This window comes from Hyperolius riggenbachi, chromosome 1 (genome assembly GCF_040937935.1).
Source record: "Hyperolius riggenbachi isolate aHypRig1 chromosome 1, aHypRig1.pri, whole genome shotgun sequence".
In the NCBI taxonomy this organism is placed as follows: Eukaryota; Metazoa; Chordata; class Amphibia; order Anura; family Hyperoliidae; genus Hyperolius; species Hyperolius riggenbachi.
Genome location: NC_090646.1, coordinates 608,055,014 through 608,081,661, shown reverse-complemented (window position 1 = coordinate 608,081,661; position 26,648 = coordinate 608,055,014). Strand labels below are relative to the sequence as shown.

The 26,648-nt window shown below is 43.3% G+C and overlaps 1 protein-coding gene across 1 annotated transcript in view; it reads left to right on the top strand.

Annotated features, from left to right (window-relative positions):
* Nucleotides 1-26,648, top strand: part of TRIM23 (tripartite motif containing 23) — a 38,557-nt gene extending 11,909 nt beyond the window's left edge. The window contains exons 7-11 of the mRNA XM_068249874.1: nucleotides 3,184-3,318; nucleotides 4,462-4,591; nucleotides 7,271-7,381; nucleotides 15,643-15,767; nucleotides 20,196-26,648. Of these exons, the coding sequence (XP_068105975.1) occupies nucleotides 3,184-3,318; nucleotides 4,462-4,591; nucleotides 7,271-7,381; nucleotides 15,643-15,767; nucleotides 20,196-20,375 (681 nt within the window). The 3' untranslated portion in view covers nucleotides 20,376-26,648. The remainder of the gene's footprint in view (nucleotides 1-3,183; nucleotides 3,319-4,461; nucleotides 4,592-7,270; nucleotides 7,382-15,642; nucleotides 15,768-20,195) is intronic.

Below are 26,648 nucleotides of genomic sequence, written 5' to 3'. Positions count from 1 at the left end.
CTCTGGAGGTATTTTGGCCCACTCATCTTTGCAGAATTGTTGTAATTCAGCTTTTTAACCACTTGCCGACCGCACACTCATAACGTGCGTCGGCAAAGTGGCAGCTGCAGGACCAGCGACGCAGTACTGCGTCGCCAGCTGCAGCCTAATTAATCAGGAAGCAGCCGCTCGTACGAGCGGCTGCTTCCTGTCAAATCACGGCGGGGGGCTCCGTGAATAGCCTGCGGGCCGCCGATGGCGGCTCGCAGGCTAGATGTAAACACAAGCGGAAATAATCCGCTTTGTTTACATTTGTACGGCGCTGCTGCGCAGCAGCGCCGTAAGGCAGATCGGCGATCCCCGGCCAATCAGCGGCCGGGGATCGCCGCCATGTGACAGGAGACAGCCTGTCACTGGCTGCACAGGACGGATAGCGTCCTGTGCAGCCCGGCTTACCAGGGGGGGCCAGGTAGGAGAGGGAGGGGGAGGATTTCAGGATTTCGCCGCGGAGGGGGGCTTTGAGGTGCCCCCCCCCCGCCACCCACAGCAGGCAGGAGAGATCAGACCCCCCCAGCACATCATCCCCATAGGGGGGAAAAAAGGGGGGCAATCTGATCTCCCTGCCTGCACCCTGATCTGTGCTGGGGGCTGCAGAGCCCACCCAGCACAGATCAATCAAACCAGCGCTGGTCCTTAAGGGGGGGTAAAGGGTGGGTCCTCAAGTGGTTAAGGTCATGCCACAACATCTCAATAGGATTCAGGTCAGGACTTTGATTAGGCCACTCCAAAGTCTTCATTTTGTTTTTCTTCAGCCATTCAGAGGTGGATTTGCTGGTGTGTTTTGGGTCATTGTCCTGCTGCAGCTTGAGTTGACGAACAGATGGCCGGACATTCTCCTTCAGGATTTTTTGGTAGACATTAGAATTCATGGTTCCATCTATCACAGCAAGCCTTCCAGGTCCTGAAGCAGCAAAACAACCCCAGACCATCACACTACCACCACCATATTTTACTGTTGGTATGATGTTCTTTTGCTGAAATGCTGTTACTTCTACGCCAGATGTAACGGGACACGCACCTTCCAAAAAGTTCAACTTGGCAATCATTGAGATGTTTTTTAGCAAAATTGAGATGAGCCTTAATGTTCTTTTTGCTTAAAGGGAACCAGAGATGAACGTTTCACACAAAATAAACATATCAGTTGATAGCTTGTAAAGAATAAATGCTCTACCTGATAATTTTGCTGCTCTGGTGTGCCTTTTTTAGTGTTTTTTATCCATTATTGCTCCAGGAAAAATCAAATATGGCCGCCGGCTCATATCACTTCTGCTTCCAGGTTATGAGGTGTTCTGGATGTGCTGTCTAGGCTATATGAGACTAGGCTGCTATCTAGGCTAAATGCAGCCTTTCATCTATGTGCTTTCATATTGGTATGATCTGCCTGTAGGAAGTGTCACTGATAATAACTGCATTTTCATTCCTATGAGAATCTAGTGCACACAGAGCACACAGGGATCATATTACAGCCACAGAGCTTCTCTCTCAGGAGCAGCCCCCTCCCATGTCATCACAGCTCTCAGTATGCAAAGCAGAAGATCTAAGCCAGGAGGGGGAAGGCTTGGGCTTGAAAGGACTTCACAGAAGAGTGACTCAGCTATCATGATTCCAGGTCAAACCTCGACTGAATTGTCGGTGGATTCTTATCACAGTTGCTAATAGACTAATTAAGCAGATAACAATGAAACTAAAAGCAGGGTAGGTGTTTACTGTCATGTTCCCACTGATAAATGTAATAAAATACATGAGGGTGCTTCATCTCTGGTTCTCTTTAAAAGTGGTTTGCGCCTTGGATATCTGCCATGCAGGCCGTTTTTGCCCAGTCTCTTTCTTATGGTGGAGTCGTGAACACTGACCTTAATTGAGGCAAGTGAGGCCTGCAGTTCTTTAGATGTTGTCCTGGGGTCTTTTGTGGCCTCTCGGGTGAGTTTTCTCTGCGCTCTTGGGGTAATTTTGGTCGGCCGGCCACTCCTGGGAAGGTTCATCACTGTTCCATGTTTTTGCCATTTGTGGATAATGGCTCTCACTGTGGTTCGCTGGAGTCCCAAAGCTTTAGAAATGGCTTTATAACCTTTACCAGACTGATAGATCTCAATTACTTTTGTTCTCATTTGTTCCTGAATTTCTTTGGATCTTAGCATAATGTCTAGCTTTTGAGGGGCTTTTGGTCTACTTCTCTGTGTCAGATAGCTCCTATTTAAGTGATTTCTTGATTGAAACAGGTGTGGCAGTAATCAGGCCTGGGGGTGACTACAGAAATTGAATTCAGGTGTGATTAAACCACAGTTAAGGTATTTTTTTTAACAAAGGGTGCAATCACTTTTTGACACAGGGCCATGTAGATATGGAGTTTTTTTTCTCACTAAATAATAAAAACCATCATTTAAAACTGCATTTTGTGTTCAATTATGTTATCTTTTACTAATACCGGTAGTTAACGGTTTTTGATGAGCAGAAACATTTAAGTGTGACAGACATGCAAAAGAATAAGAAATCAGGAAGGGGGCAAATAGTTTTTCACCTCACTGTATAATGTATTCCATGAAACCAACCTATTTAGACCTAGGGAGCTAGCCACGTGCCTGTTCCTATGAAGGGAGGAGAAGGGACGTGGCTAGGGAGGAGAAGGGACGATGTGTGGCTTCTGTTAGGCCGACTGAGCGAAAGGACAATGCGATCCGGTAACTGTTGGATATTTTCTGGCAAAAAGCTGAAGGGAGGGAAATTGTGGTCTGGCAGAAAGGGAAAATCCATATTTATTTATTTATTTTACATGATTTTGTGTTTGAAAATGTTGTTATACTCAAAATGTTTATTAGACCTTTGCTTGACACGTTACAGACAAAAATTTCATGAAAATCAATTGAGCTATTTTTTTGGGAGAGAAAGTCATTCAAAATTAAATGCCAGGGAGGCTACGCAGTTGGACATGGCTGCAAATGGCAATCATTGTGTACTTGTTACGCCACGTGGATGTGCAAATAACTGCTCAATATAATGTGACAAAAGACAGGGCTAAAACAATTGGACATATGAGCAATTATAAACATATGCATATTGTCGTGAAATTACTGTGCACCCAAAACGCTGGCCCAGGGATCTGCCCATGTTTACCAGGCCTAACCTGTCTTATGTTCTGTCACACAGGATGACTGCAGGGTCGTGCTAGCCAAACAGGAGATCACACGTCTACTGGAGACTCTTCAGAAACAGCAGCAGCAGTTCACTGAGCTCGCAGATCACATCCAGCTGGACGCCAGTATTCCTGTTACATTCACAAAGGTAACCGTGGAAATCAAACTTCCTATCACAACAGCTTCTATAAAGCTAAATATTAAAAATAAGCTCAAATCAATATAGCTTTTATGTAAGTTGCATTGTAGGAGGGTCTGGTAGGGTTTTGACAACAGCAGCACCCTTAGTTCACTGTGTGCAAGCCCCAGATACCTCCTGTGTAGAGATAGAAATTCTCCACCATCAACTGCTATTTCTAAATAATGGGGTTTTTGTTTATCAAATTATTGAAAATATAGTTTCTGTGGACTCTGTCTTATGGACAGCATGGTGGCGTAATGGTTAGAACTCTCACCTTGCAGCACATGGTCTCCAGTTTGAAATCCAGCCAGGACACTATCTGGACTGAGTTTGTATGTTTTCCCTGTGGTTGTGTGGGTTTCCCCCAGGCACTTTGGTTTCCACCCACATCCCATAAACATACAGATAAGTTAGTGGCTTCACGCTAAAAAATTGTCCCTAAACTATGATGCATACACTACACCAGTGTTTCTCAACATTTTATTGGTATTTACCCCTTTTAAAACCCTGTACTCACCAAGTACCCCCCCAGCACAGCAAACATTATTACAAATACACCTTGACAAATATATATTTACTTTTAGTACATAATTGCTTCTAAACAATTTCCAAGCATTTACTATTGCTTTTAATTTGCTAAAATACAGATTTGGTGTTTAAATAAGATTTATCTTTGTCTAAAACTCTAAATGTGTTATTCTTGGTGAAGTATATCAAGCCTGAGTACCCCCTGGAACCATCAAAGTACCCCCTGGGGTACGCGTACCACTCGTTGAGAACCTAGGCACTACACGATACATACATAGACATATGACTGTGGTAGGGATTAGATTGTGAGCCCCTCTGAGGGACAGCTAAGTGACAAGACCATATACTGGTTGAACTCGATGGACGTCCAGTATGCTTTTTTTTTTCAACCCAAATAACCATGTAACGATATATACTCTATATAGTGCTGCGGAAGATGTCGGCGCTATATAAATACTAAATAATAATATTCTACACACTGAGCAAATGTACCACCAGGAATTGAACTCCGTTTCCAAAATACTGGACTAAGGGATTGTGAATATTTATATTTGTTTCCTGTTTCTGTTTATTTTATTATAGGACAATAGAGTTCACATTGGTCCAAAAATGGAAATTCGAGTTGTGACTTTGGGGCTTGACGGAGCTGGAAAAACAACTATATTATTTAAGTTAAAGCAGGATGAATTCATGCAGCCAATCCCAACCATTGGTGAGTGCTAGTTATCGCAAGAGTGATATTCCAGTGTATGGTTAACAATGTGTGAATTGAATTAAAATTTCAGACATTCACACATTGTATACCCTGCTAAACCAGCAGTTGCTATGTAACATTTGCATTACTCCAGTCAGCACAGCATGCTATGTGACTCCTTGTTAGTAAATATTAATGAGATGTTTTCATTTTGTACCATTTAAGTGAGGAAGCCGTTACTTTAAAGGGAACCTAAACTGAGAGGGATATGGATGTTTCCTTTTAGGGCCCGTTTCCACTTGTGCGGTGGGAATCGCCGCGGGAAAAAGCATGCGTTTGTATGCGAATTTTCATGCGAATTTGCATACGATTTTGCATGGATGACTATGTATGCGAATTTAACCATGGCAGTGCCTGTGTGCTTTTCCATTGTTTCTATGCAAAATCGTATGCGAATTCGCATGAAAATTCACATACCAAAACCGCATGCGAATTTCCTATTAAATACATTGTATACGAATCGCATAGCGGTATGCAAATTCTGATGGCTCTGCTGTGCAGATTTTTTCTGCACAGAAAAATGCTCAGAAATCTTGACAAGTGGAAACAGTCCCATCCACTTGTATTGTCTATGCGAATCTGCATGCAGGAAACGCATGCAGATTCGCTCTAGTGGAAACGGGCCCTGAAACAATACCAGTTGCCTGGCAGTCCTGCTGATCTCTTTAGCTTTAGTAGTGGCTGAATCACTGACCTGAAACAAGCTGCAGCTATTCCAGTCTGACTTCAGTCAGAGCATCTGATCTGCATGCTTGTTCAGGGGCTGTGGCTGAAAGTATTAGAGACACAGGCTCAGCAGGAGAATCAGGCAACTGGTATTAGTTTAAAAGGAAATCTTTATATCCTCCTCAGTTTAGGTTACATTTAATGGGGCAGAGTGGCAAACGTGTTTTTCCTACAAACGTCCCTTTATCGCCGTATTGTCACTTTAAAAAGTGGGTATTCATCTGGAGGTTGGGTCGTTAGCTGGGGAAAAATTAAGCTACGACCCTCCCTTGATAAGGTTAAGGGCTTTGCTTCATAAACGTGTTATGATGCTTCTGAAGAGAGCAGGATGTAACCACAGTAAGTCTATCCTATTTTAATTAGTGTATATGTTGCTTGCTGCATAATGTTTGTATTTTGTGAACCTCTCAATAAAACTTTAAATAAAATACATAAAGTGTAGATTCACAGCTCCCTGGTGCTCTCTGATGTCTAGGACCATTGGTGAGCTCTGGAGTCATTTATGGCTTAATTGCTGCCCTGAAACTGGGGCCTTTGGCTGATGGGACAATCGTGCAGGAGGTGCATCACTTGCAGGCCTTAAAACTAACATCTTCATGGCTGTGACTAGAATCTAGCTCCCCAAGGTTACTTAAATTAACACTGAAACATCCTAGGAAAAAAAAGTCAGATTCTCGCCTATAGAGAGGGAAGACTCTGGATCTCATAGAGCCTTTCCTGTCCTCTCTTCATGTCCTCTGTCCACCGCTACCCCCTCCCCATGTTGAAGTTTTCAACAACCTGAAGAAGGTATGGAAGCACTCATGTCTCTGAGTGCTTCTGCAGACTGACTGCTCCGTACTGTACATGTGCATGTGCAGTCTCACAGAGGACACAGAGAGAGGACCATGAAGTCTCTATAAGATCCAGAGCCTTCACGCTGCATAGGTGAGTATCTAACCTTTTTTTTTCTAGGGCACTTCAATGTTACTTTAAGGTGATCCAAGGGCACTTTCAGTTGAATGAAGCTGCTGATCAGAACCTTAGGGTAATCAGAGGACTGATCGCCAATGCAGTTAATCAGATTGTCCATTTATAAATGCATCCATATTAAGGAGAGCCTGAGGTGGGCTAAAAAGAAAAAAAAATAAGTAGGCTACCTGATCCATGGAGCTGAGCAGGTCAGGTAGCCGCAAAAAACGCTGCTCCCCGCCGCTCCTGTGGGCTGCACTGGGCCACTTTCACTTTCGCGACTTGTCACGATGATGGGATGAGAGAGTCATTCTCTCATCCAGTGTGCAGGGAGGCGGGGAAGCGGCAGAGGGCGTGGCCAGGGAGAGAGCTGGCAGCTCGGGAAACCCTGTAGGAATGCCCCTGGCGGGCGTTTTGAACTAGGAATTCCTCCCCCCTGTGTATACCTCCTAGATGGTGGCAAATAATATCGCCAATTTGGGGGGGGGGGGGGTATAGGGGGGGGGGGTGCGGCGGGTAGAGAAGCGGCGGTGGAGTGACACAGAGGCATGTCATTAGGCAGTAGAGAACTTGCCTCTGTCCCATCTGCCCACTTGCCCACCTCGGGTTCTCTTTAAAGGGGAGTCAGAAATCAGACTTGTCTCTTCTTTATAAACAGGCTTGTATGGGATGACATTGAAAGATGCAATACTTTACTATCAACCACTGTTTGCACAGCTGAACTCCTGGACATTTATCCATATGTAGGGAGGTTCCTGCTTTCAGGCATTAGTGAGTACTGCAGGGCTGCTCCTTGCAAATGGCGAGTGTGAAAACGTGTCCATGGTCATCCTTACTGCATTACTACTTATAATTCTGAATACTGTTTTTATAGCTGCCATGAGAACTTTCCATGAGATCATCCTGGTATGTTTTTGTCTTGCTGCTATTGATATTTTTTTATTTTATTACTTTTTGAAGGTTTTAATGTTGAAACAGTCGAATATAAAAACCTTAAATTTACCATTTGGGATGTCGGTGGCAAACACAAGCTGCGACCCCTGTGGAAGCACTATTACCTTAATACTCAAGGTAAGTATTGCTGCTCCTTGAAATTTAATTCCTGGTTAAATGAAAGTGCTTTTCCATGCTGTATAGACAGTTCTCATTAAAGAAGCATTTAACTAAAATATGCTCACTTTTATCACCTAAACCAGTGGTCCTCTAAGGCCCGCAGCCCACGGTACCTTTAAAGGGAACCTGTACTGAGTAAAATTATTTAAAATAAACACATGAGGTAACTTCAAATGAACATTACATAGTTACCTTGCCATCAGTTCCTCTCAGAAGCTCACCATTTTCTTCTGACAATAATCCCTTCCAGTTCTGACAACATTTTGTCAGAACTGAAATATATCAGTTGCTGTCAGTTATATATCAGTTGGTGTTAGTTATATCTCAGTTGCTGTCAGTTATAGCTGAGAGGACAACTGATGTGCCAGGTAATGTCTATGTTTCCCTACGGCTCAAGTGGGCGATGTTACAGTTTAACAGTGTGCTGACCAGGAAGCTGTTATGGGGTAATGGCCATTTTCAAAATGGAGGACGGAGAATTCCCTTGATCACAGTGAACAAACAGGACGCGGGAGAGGAGAAAGAGATTGTGGAGTAGACTACACGGGGGGTAAGTATGACTTGTGTATGTTTATTTTGACTTTTAATTTTCAGTTCAGGTTTTCTTTAAGTTTCGGCAGCCTGCATATAGAATAGCAGTGCTGGCATCACCTATCCACATACTGTAGAAGCCAGCGAGCAGTCATTATTTATTTATTATTTATTTATTTGTTGTATTTATAAAGCGCCAACATATTACGCAGCGCTGGACATTAATTTAGGTTACAGACAATATTTAGGGGTGACAAACAGCAATATGACAATACAGGAATACAAGAAAACCAGATCACACAGCACAGTATGAGTACAAGGTAATGCTTAGTCAGTCACTGGATGGGAGCATGGAGTTAGGCAAGTTAGGTTCACTCAAATGCATAGCATGGGTGCACAGTAATAGAGGTGCATGTCATTCACTGGCTTCCAATCCAACTCTGTACCAGGTGACACTGCTATCCAGCTGGACGGCAGGTTGTCACCTGGTTGGGTATGCTTCACTGTCTGGTGCACAAAGACGTTCTTAGGGTACTGCATCACTGAATGGCTTCTGCTGGGAGTTTTCCTACGGGCATGACGTAGGAATTAATACCTAGATTCAATGAAATATTTTTCAACATCATTCTATATATGTTCCGACCCCCCAGCAGTCTGAAGTATGCTGACCCGGCCCTTGACCAAAAATGTTTGTGGACCTCTGACCTAAACTAAAGAAGTACAGTATTTGCTTCCAATTGTTACAAAGTATCCATATTTTTACAAAGTATCACTAGGTGGAGCTGTGGGCTTAGTTTTGAAAATGTGGCTTGCTTGTTTTATTTCTCATTGATTATGTCTATATTAAATTAGGATTTCAGTTGTAACATAGTTTCTCCTCATTTTTGCAAAATGCTTTTCTTTTTCCTTGAGGTAATTTACTGAAGAAGATAAGCAGTGAAGAGCAAAGCAGTAATGTGAGCCAGTGATTGCTTCAGATATTATTTTCCACATTGCTTTACAGACCACACAGTTAATGTCACTAGATGCCCTTCAGAACGTCTTGCAATCTAAGCCTAACCATAGTCTAAAGCTACATATAAACTTTACATTGTTACTAGATGTTCTTCAGAAGAGCTTACACTATAATCCCAAATATAGTCTACAGCCACGTACAAAATTTCTTGAGGAAAAATAACGTACTTAACATTTTAGCTTTTTTTTTCTTTTTTAACTGTTAACGGGTATAACAATGTCACTGTGGTCTCCTTTATGAATTGACCATCCCCCCTTCCCCAATGAGGCAGTACATACAGGGGCTGCATAGTGTAGTGGTTAAAGAGAACCCGAGGGGGGAATTTATTATGCTAGTGGGGCACAGAGGCTGGTTATGCACAGTAACACCAGCCTCTGTTGCCCCATGGTATGCCTCCATGTCCCCCCTGTTCGCCGCTATAGCCCCCGCAGTGCTGGCGACACGCAGCGTGTCGCCAGCACAATATTTACCTAAGTGCTGTCTGTCAGCGCCACTCCCCCGCCGATGCGAAGGAGGCGGGGGAGTGGCGCTGACAGACAGCGCTTAGGTAAATATTGTGCTGGCGACACGCGTGTCGCCAGCACTGCGGGGGCTATAGCGGAGCACAGGGGGGACATGGAGGCACACCATGGGGCAACAGAGGCTGGTGTTACTGTGCATAACCAGCCTCTGTGCCCCACTAGCAAAATAAATCCCCACCTCGGGTTCTCTTTAAGGACTCTGCCTCTGATGTAGAGGTCCTGGGTTCAAATCGCGGCTCTTCCTATTCAGTAAGCCAGCACCTATTCAGTAAGGAGTTCTTTGGGCAAGAATCCCTAACACTGCTACTGCCTACTGAGTGCACTCTAGTGGTTGCCTCGCAAGTGCTTTGTGTCTGACAGGAGAAAAGCGCTCTGCAAAAAAAAGGAATTATTATTATACTGCTTGTCTGGGAGCCAAACAGTCATGTCTGTAAGTCAGTCACTTAAAAACCACCACCTAAAACGATATTTACAAGTAATCGCACAGCCTTAAAGGATACCAGAGCCGAAAAGGTTATATAAAACTGGGGGAGCAGACAGGTATTCTATACAGTCCTCATGCCCACCGCTCCAACCGTTCTCCTCCACTCACCTCCTTGTTACCCTAAATGGCTGTCCAGGTCGCCCGAGGATAGAATTAGAGAAATGGTGTATATTTTCATTCTTTCCTTGGCTTTTCCTTTAAAATGCATAGAAAATAATATAATTACTAATAACGAGTATCGCCTACAAAAAGGACTGAGTTGTGGTGGAAAAAACAAGATAGATCATTTAGGTGCGATAAGCAGTGATAAAGTTATGGCCAAATGAATGGGAGGAGTGCTGAAATGTAAAAATGTCTCTTAGCAGGAAGGGTAAAATAGCCTGTAGTGTGAAGTTGTTAAAGTGATCCCGAGGTGAGAGTTGGAGGCTGCCATATTTACGGTATTTCCTTTCAATCAATACCAGTTGCCTGGATGTCCTGATCTCTTTGGCTGCAGTGGTGTCTTAATCACACACCTGAAACCAGCATGCAGCTAATTCAGTCAAACTTGAGTCAGAGCACCTGATCTGCATGCTTGTTCAGGGCTAAACATATTAGAGGCATAGGGGGGATGCAAATTGCATTTTTTGAAAATAAATCAAAATGGCCGCCACTGTATCTCTCACCTTGGGTTCCCTTAAAATACGGATTTCTTTTTTTTTTAAAGAATTCTTGTGGTATTGCTCCCTTACTGTAGTACGTGGAAAATTAAAGCCAGCTGTCATACTTTGCACGGAAACATTTGTAATAACAAATGATATAAACTGCATTGCTTTATTCTTGCAAAAATATAGGTTTATAAAAATGGATGATAAGAAAGTTAATCTGAAAACACAAGAAAGAAACCTTTGTTGGTTGCTATAAAAAAACCTCCCCACTGTCAGTAACCACATGACTACGTGATAACTACATTTAACTACTTGATAAGCATGCAGATTTGTGTTTATATACAGCATGCAGTAGGAAAATGTTTTCGTTAACTTTTTTATTCAACTTTCTTCTTTCCTCTTTTTTTGCTCTTTGCTCTTTTTTTTTTTCCACCCAAAAAAATCGAATCCCGGATTTGCTGGATTAGTTCTACCTCTCTGCTGACTACAGCCTTAGTAAACCAACCCTTATTCTGTTATGATCCGTGATGAGCGAAAATGCAGATTTTCTTTTTTTGCATACATTTTTTGCGAAAATAATGTAAAATTTGACTTTCGAGGGAAAATGCCATTGAAAATCATTTTGTAATAAGTTTGGGTTTTTTTTTATGAATTTTCGCAAATTTTCACAGTAGAATAAAGCTTTTTTGCGTTTGTTTTTTTTTTGCAAATTTTTGGATCGGAAAGAAAATTTAGTTTCTTTGACCATATTGCGAAAATACAATGTACAGTTGTGTTCAAAATTATTCCAAATTAAACAATCAATTATTCAATTGAGTGTTTTGGCCAGTTTGACATTGATTTTGATCATTTCAGTCATCTTGTTTACAATGAAATCAAAGGGGCACTTGTAAGTCAGACAAATATAACCTTTATAATGAAATAACCACAAATGTCTTTTCTGTTATTCAACCCCCAAGTGACATTCATTCTTAGTACTTAGTACAATATCCTTTTCCAGTTATAATAGCTTTTAAACATGAAGCATAGCTTGACACAAGTATCTTGCAGCGATCTACGGGTATCTTAGCCCATTCTTCATGGGCAAAAGCCTCCAGTTCAGTCACATTCTTAGGCTTGCGCGCTGCAACTGTTTTTTTTAAGTCCCAGAGGTTCTCAATCGGATTTAAGTCTGGTGACTGTGATGGCCACTCCTCCAAAATTTTCTAGCCTTTAATTTGCAACCATGCTCTAGTGGACTTGGAGGTATGCTTGGGATCATTGTCCTGTTGAAAGGTCCAACGTCTCCCAAGCCTCAGGTTTGTGACGGACTGCTTCACATTTTCATCCAATATCTCCTGGTACTGAAGAGAATTCATGTTTCATCTTCAGTACCCGCATCTGACAAACCTTTTTTCAGTTCCTCAGCAGTCACATGGGGACTTTTCTCCACTTTGCGCTTCAGGTAGCGCACAGCAGTTGAAGTCAGCATCTTCTTTCTGCCACGGCCAGGTAGCGTTTCAACAGTGCCCTTTGCCTTGAATTTACGAATGATGCTTCCTATGGTGTCTCTTGGTATGTTTAACATCTTTGCTATCTCTTTATAGCCATTGCCCTTCCTGTGAAGAGAAATATCTTCTCTTGTCTTCCTGGACCATTCTGTTGACTTTGCCATGTTTGTAAACACACCAGTAAATGTCTAGAAGGAGCAGAGTATCAGTCATTTTTAAATCTGCCTAATTGGTGCTTATTATGCTTGATTGCTGCTCGTTAACATCCACAGGTGTTTTCAATACCTGATCGAAAACACTTGAATGAACCTCTGTTCTTAAAGTGAACCGAGCATCATTTTTAACACCCAGGGCAGCTCTATAGCAAATTAGAAATGCATTCTAAAATTGTGGTTTATTATTAAAAAAGAACTTTAATTTTACCTCATTTTTTACATCTAAGGGTTAAATTAGCCACTTTGTCAGTCCGCAGAGGACCTGAGGTCCCTGAGCAGGAGATGGTGGAAGACAGATAAGAAATCACCTCTTTAGACTTAATTGACCACAAACAAACCCCCATTGTACTTCAAACAGAAAACATCAGTTACAGTTGAAGAATTTCACACCTAACCTGGATAATAGCAGTTGTAAAACAGCAGGGGAGTGAGCTTCTGAACAATGGCAGCCCTTGCAGCTATTTGAAGCCAAGAGCTGCTTGGATCCCTTTAAAGAGACACTGAAGCGAGACTAAATCTCGCTTCAGGTCTTATATATAGCAGGGGCACGTGTGCCCCTGCTAAAACGCCGCTATCCCGCGGCTTAACGGGGGTCCCTTCACCCCCAACCCACCCCCCGCAAATGTTGGTCGGAAAATGGTCGCTGGAGATATCCTTCCTGGAGGCAGGGCTAACGGCTGCAGCCCTGCCTCCCAGCGCGTCTATCAGACGCGCATCGCCGCCTCTCCCCCGCCCCTCTCAGTGAAGGAAGACTGAGAGGGGTGGGGGAGAGGCGGAGATACGCGTCTGACAGACGCGCATGGGGCAGGGCTGCGGCGGTTAGCCCTGCCCCAACCAGGAAGCGCTTCCCCGCTGCACGGAGGGGGTTTGGGGGGACAGGGACCCCCGTTAAGCCGCGCTATAGCGGCGTTTTAGCAGGGGCACGCATGCCCCTGCTAGCTATGAGGTCTGAAGCGAGATCTATTCTCGCTTCAGACTCTCTTTAAGAGTGGTAGTCTTTAAGGGGTTGAATAATTGTGTCAATGAAGAAATCACACACAAAAAAAAAACATTTAATACTGTATTACAAAAACAATTTATGTCATTTTAGTTGCATTTGGTTCTTTAAAAAGTCCTTGTAAGATTTCATTCTGAACACAATTACAAATGTACACTAAATTCCCGAAAACCCTTTACAGCATTGGGGGTTGAATAATTTTGAACACAACTGTATTTTCACAAATCTTTTAGCTAAATCGAAAATGGCATTTTCGATGCAAAAATGCAAAAAAATTGCAAGCCACTGGTTACGATATATTGCAGAATAACAGGTGAAATGTAATAGATCCCAAAACCTTTCAATAGTGATAATAGCAGAGCCACCTTCCCCCTTTGCAAGGATCATGCATCATCTGTAAAAGGAATGTGAACAACTTTTAAGATCCACATCTATTATATCTCGTTTATTTATGTCCCAGCATAAACAAATCCACAATACCAGTTTTTCTCTTTCTTAGTCTTCAAGCGCATCCTTAACAGTCAGTGTTTTTATTGTGGCTGGGTTGTGTAAGGGCTCTGCCTCTGACACAGGAGACCAGGGTTCGAATCTCGGATCTGCCTGTTCAGTAAACCAGCACCTATTCAGTAGTAGACCTTGGGCAAGACTCCCTAACACTGCTACTGCCTATAGAGTGCGTCTTGTGGCTGCAGCTCTGGCGCTTTGAGTCCGCCAGGAGAAAAGCGCGACATATATGTTCTGTGTCTGTCTGTCTGTTGTGCTTTCTTATTGTAGCATTCCCATTTGTTTGCTAAATGTAGAGTAGCATTTATGTTTCTTTTTTCCCCACATGATTGATGTATATTTTGCAGTACATTGTCTGCCTGTAAGTCTGTCGTGAGGTTACAGCAGTATTAAACTGCAAAAATCAAAATTTTGAAGACCACTATATTGTGTGTACTAAACCTACATCTATATGACCCTGCCTTACAATTATCTTTTTATGAGGATACAGGTAGTATACGTTACACTGTACCTAGGTCCCCTGGCACTTAATCTTGCCATTGCCGTCGACAAAGTAAGAGGCTGACAGCTGCTGGTCTGAGGTGGCTAATAAGATAAGGTGCTGCTGAAACCAGATAAGTATAGCTCAGAAATTCCTGTGTCCAAACATAGTCTGCCTGTGCAGGAATCTCAGCAAGAGAGTCTGTAAACTCGGGTAGGAGGACTGGCAACTGTACACAGAGGAGAAAAAAAGAGCAAGGGAGGAAATTACTTTGATTGGCTTGAGAGGTACTAAAGATGGGTAATGCCAGTAACCGTTTTCTCTTTTTTTTTCCATAAATTATAAAAAAAACAGACTTTGGACAGTACAAAACATAGGTTATTTGATTTAAGCTAGTATTTTAACTTATGTATTTTCTTTTTTCACATAACAATGGGGCAAAATTTAGCTCTAAGCCAATTTCGTGTTGCAAAATGATTCTCCTAACAAAGAGGGTCTTCCAGAAATATCTACCATGCAATGTATTATTTCACTGCAGTTTAACTTACATGTGTCAGGTTAATGTTTCTCTCTCTGCACCGCTTGTCACACAACTGCAGAATGCTGGTAGCAGTTTAGTCAGCAGCATTAACATGAACTGCCTCCTTCAAATCCCTCAAACTTATAGGTGCGATTCTACTACAAAGGGATTTAAATCTTTGTAAGAAGATATGATAAAGTGAGTTTGAAGCCATTAAAAAAACAACAACCAAATACTCACCTAAGGAGAGGAAAGTCCTATAGAGCCTTCCTGTTCCTCTCACGGTCCACTCATTCCAGCGCAGGATCCCCCGTTCAAATCCCCCACCGCGGGAGGCTTCAGGAGGCTTCCCAAGGATTGTCAAAGCCTCCCGCAGCAGCAGAGAGCAGTCTCCGACCTATTGGTCGGAGCCTCCTAACAGGAGATCCAGTGCTGGAATGCATGGGGCCGTAAGAGTAGTGGGATGGCTCTATAGGACCCAGAGCCTTCCTTCTCCTTAGGTGATTATTTTGTTTGTTTTTTTTCAGATGGCTTTAGACTCTCTTTAAATATTGGAATTATTATGTGGAGAAATAAGCAGTGTGTCTAAAATAAAGGTTTTCCGTAACTAAATAAATGAAAACCGCTTTGACTTTCTGGATGACCCTCTTGTTTTCATACTGAGCACCTTGTGTTCTGATGATCTGCATAATGTACATGTACTCCCGGAGGGTAGACTCGCTTCATGAAGCTATAAGCTGTCTAATGACCCTCTGAGTTCCCTGCTAGATGATTACTGGAATGTGCACTAATGTTCTTTGCATTTTCCCCACAGCTGTAGTATTTGTAATAGACAGCAGCCACCGGGACCGCATCACAGAGGCCCACAGTGAACTTGCAAAGCTGCTGACAGAGAAGGAACTGCGTGATGCTCTGCTGTTAATATTCGCAAATAAACAGGTAATGGGAAGCAGTGGAAATCAGATGACCATCTTGGCAAATGAGTTCTATGCCATCTCGGCACTTGCCTTGAATAGCGGTGTGCTTCACAGTGACTTCTAGTGACCCATTCTTCAGTCTGCCACCATACGCTCCGTTCTTCAGTCTGCCACCATACTCTCCGTTCTTCAGTCTGCCATCATACTCTCCGTTCTTCAGTCTGCCATCATACTCTCCGTTCTTCAGTCTGCCATCATACTCTCCGTTCTTCAGTCTGCCACCATAGGCTCCGTTCTTCAGTCTGCCACCATAGGCTCCGTTCTTCAGTCTGCCACCATAGGCTCCGTTCTTCAGTCTGCCACCATAGGCTCCGTTCTTTAGTCTGCCACCATAGGCTCCGTTCTTTAGTCTGCCACCATACGCTCCATTCCTCTGTCTGCCACCATACGTTGTGTTCTTCAGTCTGCCACCATACGCTCCATTCCTCAGTCTGCCACCATACGCTCCATTCCTCAGTCTGCCACCATACGCTCCATTCTTCAGTCTGCCACAATACGTTCTGGTCTTCAGTCTGCCACCATACGCTCCATCCTCCTGTCTGCCACCATACGTTCTGTTCTTCTGTCTGCCACCATTCATCAGTCTGCCACCATACGCTCCATTCTTCAGCCTGCCACCATACGCTCCATTCTTCAGTCTGCCACCATACGCGTTATTCTTCTGTCTTCCACCATACGCTCCATTCTTCTTTCTGCCACCATACGTTCTGTTCTTCAGTCTGCCACCATACGTTCTGTTCTTCAGTCTGCCACCATACGTTCTGTTCTTCAGTCTGCCACCATACGCTCCATTCTTTAGTCTGCCACCATATGTTCTCTTCTTCAGTCTTCCACCATACGCTCCATTCTTCAGTCTGCCACCATACGTTCTGTTCTTCTGTCTGCCACCATACGCTCCATTCTTCAGTCTGCCACCATACGCTCCATTCTTTAGTCTGCCACCATATGTTCTCTTCTTCAGTCTTCCACCATACGCTCCATTCTTCAGTCTGCCACCATACGTTCTGTTCTTCTGTCTGCCACCATACGCTCCATTCTTCAGTCTGCCACCATACGCTCCATTCCTGTGTCTGCCACCATACGTTCTGTTCTTCAGTCTGCCACCATACGTTCCGTTCTTCTGTCTGCCACCATACGTTCCGTTCTTCTGTCTGCCACCATACGTTCCGTTCTTCTGTCTGCCACCATACGTTCTGTTCTTCAGTCTGCCACCATACGTTCTGTTCTTCAGTCTGCCACCATACGTTCTGTTCTTCAGTCTGCCACCATACGTTCTGTTCTTCAGTCTGCCACCATACGTTCTGTTCTTCAGTCTGCCACCATACGTTCTGTTCTTCAGTCTGCCACCATACGCTCCATTCTTCTGTCTGCTACCATACGCTCCGTTCTTCTGTCTGCCACCATATGTTCTGTTCTTCAGTCTGCCACCATTCATCAGTCTGCCACCATACGCTCCATTCTTTAGTCTGCCACCATACGCTCCATTCTTCTGTCTGCCACCATACGCTTTATTCTTCTGTCTGCCACCATACGCTTTATTCTTCTGTCTTCCACCATACGCTCCATTCTTCTGTCTGCCACCATACGTTCTGGTCTTCAGTCTGCCACCATACGTTCTGGTCTTCAGTCTGCCACCATACGCTCCATTCTTCAGTCTGCCACCGTACGCTCCATTCTTCAGTCTGCCACCGTATGCTCCGTTCTTCAGTTTGCCACCATATGTTCTGTTCTTCAGTCTGCCACCATATGCTCCATTCTTCAGTCTGCCACCATATGCTCCATTCTTCAGTCTGCCACCATATGCTCCATTCTTCAGTCTGCCACCATATGCTCCATTCTTCAGTCTGCCACCATATGCTCCATTCTTCTGTCTGCCACCATATGTTCTGTTCTTCTGTCTGCCACCATACGTTCTGTTCTTCTGTCTGCCACCATACGCTCCATTCTTCTGTCTGCCACCATACACTCCACTCTTCTTTCTGCCACCATACGCTTTATTCTTCTGTCTTCCACCATACGCTCCATTCTTCTGTCTGCCACCATACGTTCTGGTCTTCAGTCTTCCACCATACGTTCTGTTCTTCAGTCTTCCAACATACGTTCTGTTCTTCGGTCTGCCACCATACGCTCCGTTCTTCAGTCTGCTACCATGCGTTCTGTTCTTCAGTCTTCCACCATACGTTCTGTTCTTCAGTGTGCCACCATACGTTCTGTTCTTCAGTCTGCTACCATACGTCCTGTTCTTCAGTCTGCCACCATACGTTCTGTTCTTCAGTCTGCCACCATACGCTCCACTCTTCTTTCTGCCACCATACGCTTTATTCTTCTGTCTTCCACCATACGTTCTGTTCTTCAGTCTTCCACCATACGTTCTGTTCTTCAGTCTTCCACCATACGTTCTGTTCTTCAGTCTTCCACCATACGTTCTGTTCTTCAGTCTTCCACCATACGTTCCGTTCTTCAGTCTGCCACCATATGCTTCATTCTTTAGTCTGCCACCATACGCTCCTGTCTTCTGACTGCCACCATACATTCCATTCTTCTTCAGTCTGCCACCATGTGCTCCAGTCCTCAATTTGCCAGTATATAGAGAGCTGTTTTTAACTTGTGTCTGGTGTTATGGCCAGGGCTGTGGAGTCGGTACAAAAATCAACCAACTCCGACTCCTCAGTTTAGGATTCCACCGACTCCGACTCCTCGACTCCTCTAATTTGCATATTACAATCTTGTTGATTGAAAGTATGTAACATGAAATTCGTCTCTTAACTGCTGACGCTTAGGAATTTTAAAAGACACCTGAAGTGAAAAGGATATGGAGACTGCCATATTTATTCCCTTTAGTCATAGACTAAAACTAGTCCTTGGTAAAAGTACTTGTAAAAGGTACAGGCCGTAACAAAGAACATCTATCAGGCCCTAGGCAATGTAACTGTGGGTAAATGTAAGAGTGATGTGCAGGTACTCTGCAGGAGAATGAGGAGATTTTTCCTCTATTACACATTCTTCATGCACAATCTGAACCAGGTTTATGGGTGATAGACAACACCTCTGTGTTCAATGTGCACAACATTCTCAGTGGATTCCCTGCAGCTCTGTGGAGAGTGCATATGTAGAGTATAGTACTACTGTGTAACAAAGTAAACCTGAGACAGATGAAATTAAAGTTTTATATATACCTGGGGCTTCCTCCAGCCCCCTTCAGGCTAATCAGTCTCTCGCTGTCCACCTCCGCCACCTGGATCTTCTGCTATGAGTCCAGGTACTTGAGTCAGTCTGGCATAGTGCGCATGCACACACTCCGCTGCCGGGAGCATACTACACCTGCGCAGCACTGTTGCGCAGGTGCAGAACGCTCCTGGCTGTGGAAGCGGCATGCGGCTGGACTGCGCTGACTGGCTGAATTACCAGGATTCATAGCAGAAGATCCATGTGGTGGAGGTGGACAGCGAGGGACTGATTAGCCTGAAGGGGGCTGGAAGAAGCACCAGCTATGTATAAAACTTTTCTTTTCATCCTTCTCAGGTACCCTTTAATTTGTAGTCACCAAACCAAATTTTAACAACATATCAAATTATTTGATTTCATGAGCAAAGAGAGTGCGTACATTTGCATAAATCAGAATCCATGCAGAATTATTTCCATCTCATTGACCATCTCTATTAGTGACACGGCTACACATCAGGCTTTATACTTACAGCATAGATGTTATTTAGTATATATAAGAGATTCCTGTGTACACATCCTATATACAGTCACAATCAGATGTGTATATCTGACTTTAAAAATACAGGGACTGCTTTATTGAAGCAGCACAAGTAACTAATTTTGATTGGTTTATTTCATTTTTGTGGACTAAGCACAGCTATTACTGTATGTATAAATTATTTATGATGACTAATATCTGATAAATAGAACATTTTATCATATTTTCTATTTTAATTACAGTTTAAATTCATTAGGAGTCGGAGTCGGTGCATTTTTTCCCGACTCCGACTCCAGGCACCCAAAATTGCCCCGACTCCACGACTCAGACTCCACGACCCCGACTCCACAGCCCTGGTTATGGCAGCTGGTGTGAGGAAAGGTAGTTGCACCAACGTCGGCACCCTCTGTATGAGCACTCTGCGAGTAGGACTGGACCAGTATTTCTGGGATGTATTGTGGTTGGCAATCCCCTACAAGAAGCAGTTTGATTGGAAGTGGCTTGTGGTGGGGGTTTGAGGGTAATTGTACAGGGGCCCACAGTAAAGGTCCCCACCCGTGTTTCTGGTCCAGTTTGAAAATGAGGGCCTTGATCTATATGCAAAGAAGTGTACAATCAAGTGGATATGGTAAGCAATATGGACTGTATTATCTGTGGGTGAGCTGATGGTATTCTTTTGTTTTTCAGGATGTTGCCGGTGCCCTATCTGTGGAAGAAATGACAGAGCTACTGAGCCTTCACAAACTGTGTTGTGGCCGCAGCTGGTATATCCAGGGCTGTGATGCCCGCAGTGGTATGGGGCTGTATGATGGCCTTGACTGGCTCTCCAGGCAGCTGGTGGCAGCTGGTGTGCTGGACGTCGCCTAAATTTCAGCATCCGTGGTCAATTCATAATTGTCTTAATTTCTAGGTTTATCTGTTACACCTTACGGAAAGTTGGGTTGTTTCAATGGCTAATGCCATATAGGCAACTTGTATGACCTGTTATTTTAGCCTGAGGCGCCCACTGCATAAACACAATTGTTATATTGGGCAGAAAAGGCAGTGTAAGCAAAAGGTCCCTGTCACAGCAGCACCAAGCGGTAATGCTGCAGGCAGCTCTGGTTGGGTGTGGCAGTGCTCATGTGACAGGAACCTGGAAAACCACTTCCTGTTTTGTATAAGCAAAGAGAACATTCAAGCTTGGAGGCTCCTATGGTTAAAATATGCAGGTGAGCAAAGGCGCTGTGTGACAAGTCATCACTGTATATACAGTAAATAAGCTTCTTAACATCATTTGTCAACCGTTAGCTCAAAAGATTGCTGTGATTATTGGTAATGTCTGACTGTGAACATTACTGTGCTTAACACTCTGGCTAACGCCTCATACTTATTTCATAACAGTCTAATGTTTACACTACAGTCCCAGTATTTATTTCATTAACAATCCGAGCCCAAAACAGCCGTAGAGTGTTGCCTATGCAAAGTGGAATTGGCTGTTTTGTGGGCTGAACTGTAAATATTCAGTCTGTGCCCGTTCATAGTGGGGGCCGATGTGGAGGTGCTGCCAGAAGCTCCCACTGCCATTTATCTGGTACAGGTCACAATATGAAATTAGTGCCTGGTTGCTGTTGACAATACAGCCACTCCCCCCTCTTAATGTTATATATACATCATACAAACCATGACTAGGCAGCATTCTCACAACGGTCAAAATGGCTTCTGCCGCAGTTAACTGGTAACAGGTGCGCTTTAAATACAGCTTAGAATTTAAACATTCACTGCTTAAGGCGCCTGTTGAATTAAGCATCGCTGGTTGCTTACTGAGCATTGCATGTAAAACTGTTAATATTATACGTGTCCTACAAAGCAAGGACTTTAGTTTTTTTTTTCATATGGCTTCCAAAAGTAAAGCTGTGTTGTATGAAATCAAGGTTTCCTTCTTGTTAGTGGCATAGTAAAAATGTACTTCACAGTATGTTATTGCTTCATGCCTTAAAAGCAGAGCTTGTCTGACGTCCTTAATATTCAAGGCTCTAGAACTGGCTTATGTGTTCTTTTTGTTCCTGTTGCACAACGCTGGTGAAAAAGTTTAGACTCATAAGCTGTGTTAGTGGGTACTCTTCTGTTCTCTATTGTGTATTAAGCAAGTATATCAATTTGTGTTTATTATACTTGGAAACAACAAGCTGTGTAGTCTTCAAACATGCAGTCGTATATTAGTTGTGATCAGATTAACAGAAGGCTTTGTCAAATCTTAACGTAACTGCATGGCGTTTAGGCATTTTTATCATCCTTGAGACAGCATAGGACCATTTCTTAAAATGTATAGCCCGTCCATCCCAACTAAATTCATAACTGCACAAAGCAAATTGTAGTAGTAGTCATGTTGATAAGTGTATAAATAACAGTGAGGGGCAAACTGTGGGCCGTATCTGTCAATTTCATACTTTTTCGAGGCCCACTGTTTGGGCTGAAACCTCCTCTCTCCACCTGGCTATTGCAGAGTTAAGCACCTGGCTATTGCAGAGCATTACTCACCACCGATCTGTCCTTAGCTGTCGCCACTGGAGGAGTCCTAGAGAGGAGCCGCTGTGATGGTTAAGGACAGATTCGCGTCGAGAGGTAATGCTGCAGCCCGCATGCGCCTAACTCTGCATACTACCTACCTAATATGTATATTGATCTGATATCTACCTATTAGGTAGGGTAGACCTACCTAATAACCAGTTCACCTGACATGGTATATTCAGGAAGGGGGGGGAGACCTACCTAATACTGGGGGCACATCCGGCTATTAATACTGGACAGGGGGCTACTTATATTATTGGTGGGGTAACCTACTTAACACATTTGCTATTTATACTAAGGCAGATGCAATTTGAAGGGGGGTGGTCCGGCCCCTCTGTCAAATTTAAGAACCCATTATGGCCCCCAAGTCAAGAATTTTGCCCACCCCTGATAGAACCAGATTTTGCCCAGTCCGTAGAACCCACGTGCTGCAGAGAACACCTGTTTCATAAGCCTTTCATAAATACTTGTCAGTGGGATAATTGGATATGACCATGTGACACCCAGGAAGCAGGAAGAACAATAAACAATAGAATACCACGCTGTATATATGTATACAAGTATGTCTATATTCCAGTAGTTACTATGTGTGTGCATGAGGAGGCAGGAGTTTGTAACTAACAGGAAGTGGGTAGTGAGCAACTGTAAGACCTCAGCTATGCTAACTGGAAAAATGTTGGAGCTTGAAAAGTCCCAAAAGTAATAGTTCTCATTTACATTAATCAACACAATTGGTTTGATAATTTGCTTTATTCAATTATGAGTTTAGATGGGGCTTCTATCATGTATGATGGATATACTTAAAATTGAATTCACCTGTAGGCATCATTGGTGCATACGCACATCCAATTTTGATTGACCAAACTTACAATTTCCACATAGCACGAGCGCTTGCCTACGCAATCTGTTCATGGCCCTAATAGTACGCGGAAAGAGAAATCCGATATGTGTGTGCTTACCCTAAGCACTTTTAGCTTAAAGAATTTGCCTATGGAAATCCAGGGCTATGTAGTGGGTACAAATATCATCCGACGACTCCGTTTATGAAACCATCGAGTCCAGGTACCCAAAAATTGCTCCAGCTCCACAGCCCTGCATACATCCAATCTGGATTGGCCAATTTTACCACTTCCATGTAACATGAGGGCCAACAGATCTTGAATACTATGAACAGATTGTGTAATTAAGCTCTCATACTACATAAAAGTGGTAAAATTGGCCAAACAAAATCTGTGTACACACCTTTTGGGCACAGACACACTATCACGTTGCTCTAACAAAACTACATGGCTCCTGCGTTTCTCTTCCTTACATTGACAGCCACTCGGCCTCATTAGTAGAATAGACTTTGATATTGCTGGCAGTAATCACTTTTGACGCCAGGAGTCATGTGACTTCTGCAAGAGTCCGTTTTTGAACTGTGAAGTGTGTAATAATCCTATTTAACAGACTGTGGTTTCTTAACCATGCAGTCACACAAGTGAAAGTATAGGGCTAGCTCACACTGGGAGCGATCACGATTTTGCAGCACAAAATTTTGCATTTTTACTGTGATTTGTGGTTCCCACTCAAATAGTAGGAGAATCACAACGCAATCGCACCCAAAATGCTGCAGGCAGTGAGATTGCGATTTATGCAAATCACAAAGGCAGTGAGAATGATCCCATAGGGATACATTTGTTACATCAGAAGTTGAAAAGTGCCCTAGTGTGAACTGGCTCTGACAGGTAACTTGAGGGAGTGATGTCATTCTTCAGAACAGGCCAGTTACAGAGAGGTTAGGAACATCTGGTCAGTTTGCATACATTTGAAAACCCTGCCTATACCATGTGACCTGCCTGAGGCTTCGTTCTGACTGTAGGGAGAGGGCAAGGTGTATGTGGAGGCTGCAGATGGTAGGTGGTGAGTAGTTGGGAACTTGTGATCAATTCAAACCATAAGTTTACATTTTTGCAGTGTTGCCTGTTTTTTTTTTTTTTATATAGTTTTATTTATATTTTCCCATAAGACATCTTGGTCATATAGATATTTTGCTACAGTTCCTTTTTAAAGTAATGCTATTCAAAATTGAAAAAGCAGTCCTCCTTACAGTGCTGGACTAGTTTAGCTGAATGAGATTACAACTCCCATAGATGATACAAGCTTCTTCCTAGGCAAACTCAGCCGCTTGGAATTGCATTTGCTAGACTAACTTCTAAGCTTCATACAATTGGCATCACTTTTGCATACAAACAGGAATTATAAGCATATCAATAACATCTCTAATTCTCAGTACTGTAATTACTGTAGCAGCAAATGCTCGCAAGGGATCATGGGAACTGTAGTCCTATCTCTGACAGTTTTTCAATAGGAAACATCAAACCCTCCCAGTTGCCCTAATGAATGATGAGGCCATCTAGACTGCAAAAGCTATTTTAAAGTATCAGCAGCCTTAGACAAGTTTTAAAATGAATACAAGTGGGGAGAAGTGGTAATTTGGGTTATTAGGAGCCTGGATGAAGTTTCACTTTAACTTTCATGGACTGTGAACATGTAAACATTGCCTGTGTGTGTTATTGTGTAGAGTTTGACATCACATGGCATTGTTTATTTTTTGCACATCTTTATTACATGACCCATAACAGTGAGGGTGGAGCATAAGGTTCAGCTCCGGTTAAAGCAGGTTGTCAAGGATGGGTGCTGGCAAGTTAAATCACATGCTGTCTTCTTGCAGCTCTTGGGGGCTCTACTGGTTAAACCTTTTCATGTGAATTTACAGTAGAATTCTCTGGTTACTGCATGACCAGATAGTGATGCCCTTATGCAGCAATACTGCCCCCCATAATGATAAGTAAACCAATACCTGCTAGGCGCATATATGACATGAAAAAAAGACGCAGGGGATTGCCGCTAATAGAATAATGCTAAAATTAGCAATATTCTGCTACTGGATTTTGATAGTAAAATATCTGTAATATTTACTGATATTTTACTATGGCTCAACCTAACGCTACTCTCACACAGAACCCTCCCCTAGTGGTGCCTAATGCTACGTACACACTTGCGATAACTATCGTTTGCAAGGAACGATAGTTACCAGACGAACGATATTGGAAAGATTGGAATGCAACGATGGGATGCAGCGATCATCATACACATTTTAACGATCGTTCTCGCAGAAAAGAACGATCAGAAGGAAAAGTTGCGTACATATTTATATAAAATAAAAAAAAAAAACCACTGACATGGAGTTATAATAGATACAAATATATGATTGTTAACTTGAAAACAAAGTTTAATTGAAATGAGCAATGTAACAATCTTTACGTCCGCGCTACAAAGGAAGTACTGAAGCTGGGCAGAATTCAACGCAGGCGCATTGGCCCTTATAACGATCGTTCTCGGCCGATGTCAGTACACACTATAGTTTTGTAACGATTGTCGGTAGATACGATCCGTCAGGTTGGATATTTCCATCTTCCCGATGTCGTTCTTTTGTCATTCGTGTTAATGATGGTTGGGTAAAGTTTTTTTCCTCCGATTGTCGGCGGAATGATCGTTAATTAGCTGTTTCAAACGACCGTAGTCACCAGTGTGTACGCAGCATAACTCTAAGACCCCTCCCCCCCCAGTGGTGCCTAATCCTAAGACCCACCCATCTAACCCTAAACGTTTCCCACCAAAGCTCCCCTTCCCTCTGCCGCAAAGTCGCGATATGCAGCAAAAAAGGTAAATTTGGGTTCCTGATTAGCAGCAAGAGGGTGAAATTTCAGTGTCCAGAGGCACCCGATAGAATCGCGGTGCCAGAGGCTTGCGGAAAACCAAAGTTCCTCCGGGCGCCCAACTTTACCTTCTTTGCCGCATATTGCAGCCATTCTAAAAGGCATGATTTGTGGCACAAAAAAGGCACATTTCGGCAGCTGCCGCGCGCCCAAATTTCTCTTGCATGCTGCTAAATGCGTCATTTTTTCCATAAGGGCTTCTGAGCCCCTTTTTTCCCCTGCTTCACTGCTAGGCAGTCCAGTGGCAAATTGAAATAGAAAAAAAACTACTATGGAGGAAATCTTAACACTAGATATTCTGATTACAATAAAAGACAGCATGAGAATAATTTTTCACTTACGTTCACCTGAAGCGGACAGTGATTATCACATATGGGTGGAAGTGACATTAAAATTAGAACTCAGGGCAAAATGATTAATAGCATAGTATATCTCTACCTCCAGTCAATACAGTGATCAGCCAAAGCATAACTACCTGCCCAATACTGTTGTTCCTCAGAATGCTGCCACATCGTTAAGGGTGCATCTTGTCGTATCCTTAATGACCCCCGATCATATTTTAAGCCCCTGCCAACCAATAGAAGCCGATCTGTGGTGTGCCAATTTTGTCCCTTCTCCCCCCTCCATAGCAACAGAACACATCGTTAGCATCAAGGCTAGGGATATGTCTGTACCGCATAGTTTCCCGAATTGTCACCCGAGGGATCGTTTCCCGATTCCTGAAGGGTGACAATTATTGGATGTGGGTACATAGCTTTAGCATAGGGTAATGATTCAGAAGCTATGGGTTTGATCACAGGTTGCTGGCAGGTGGCAAAATGAGATATAA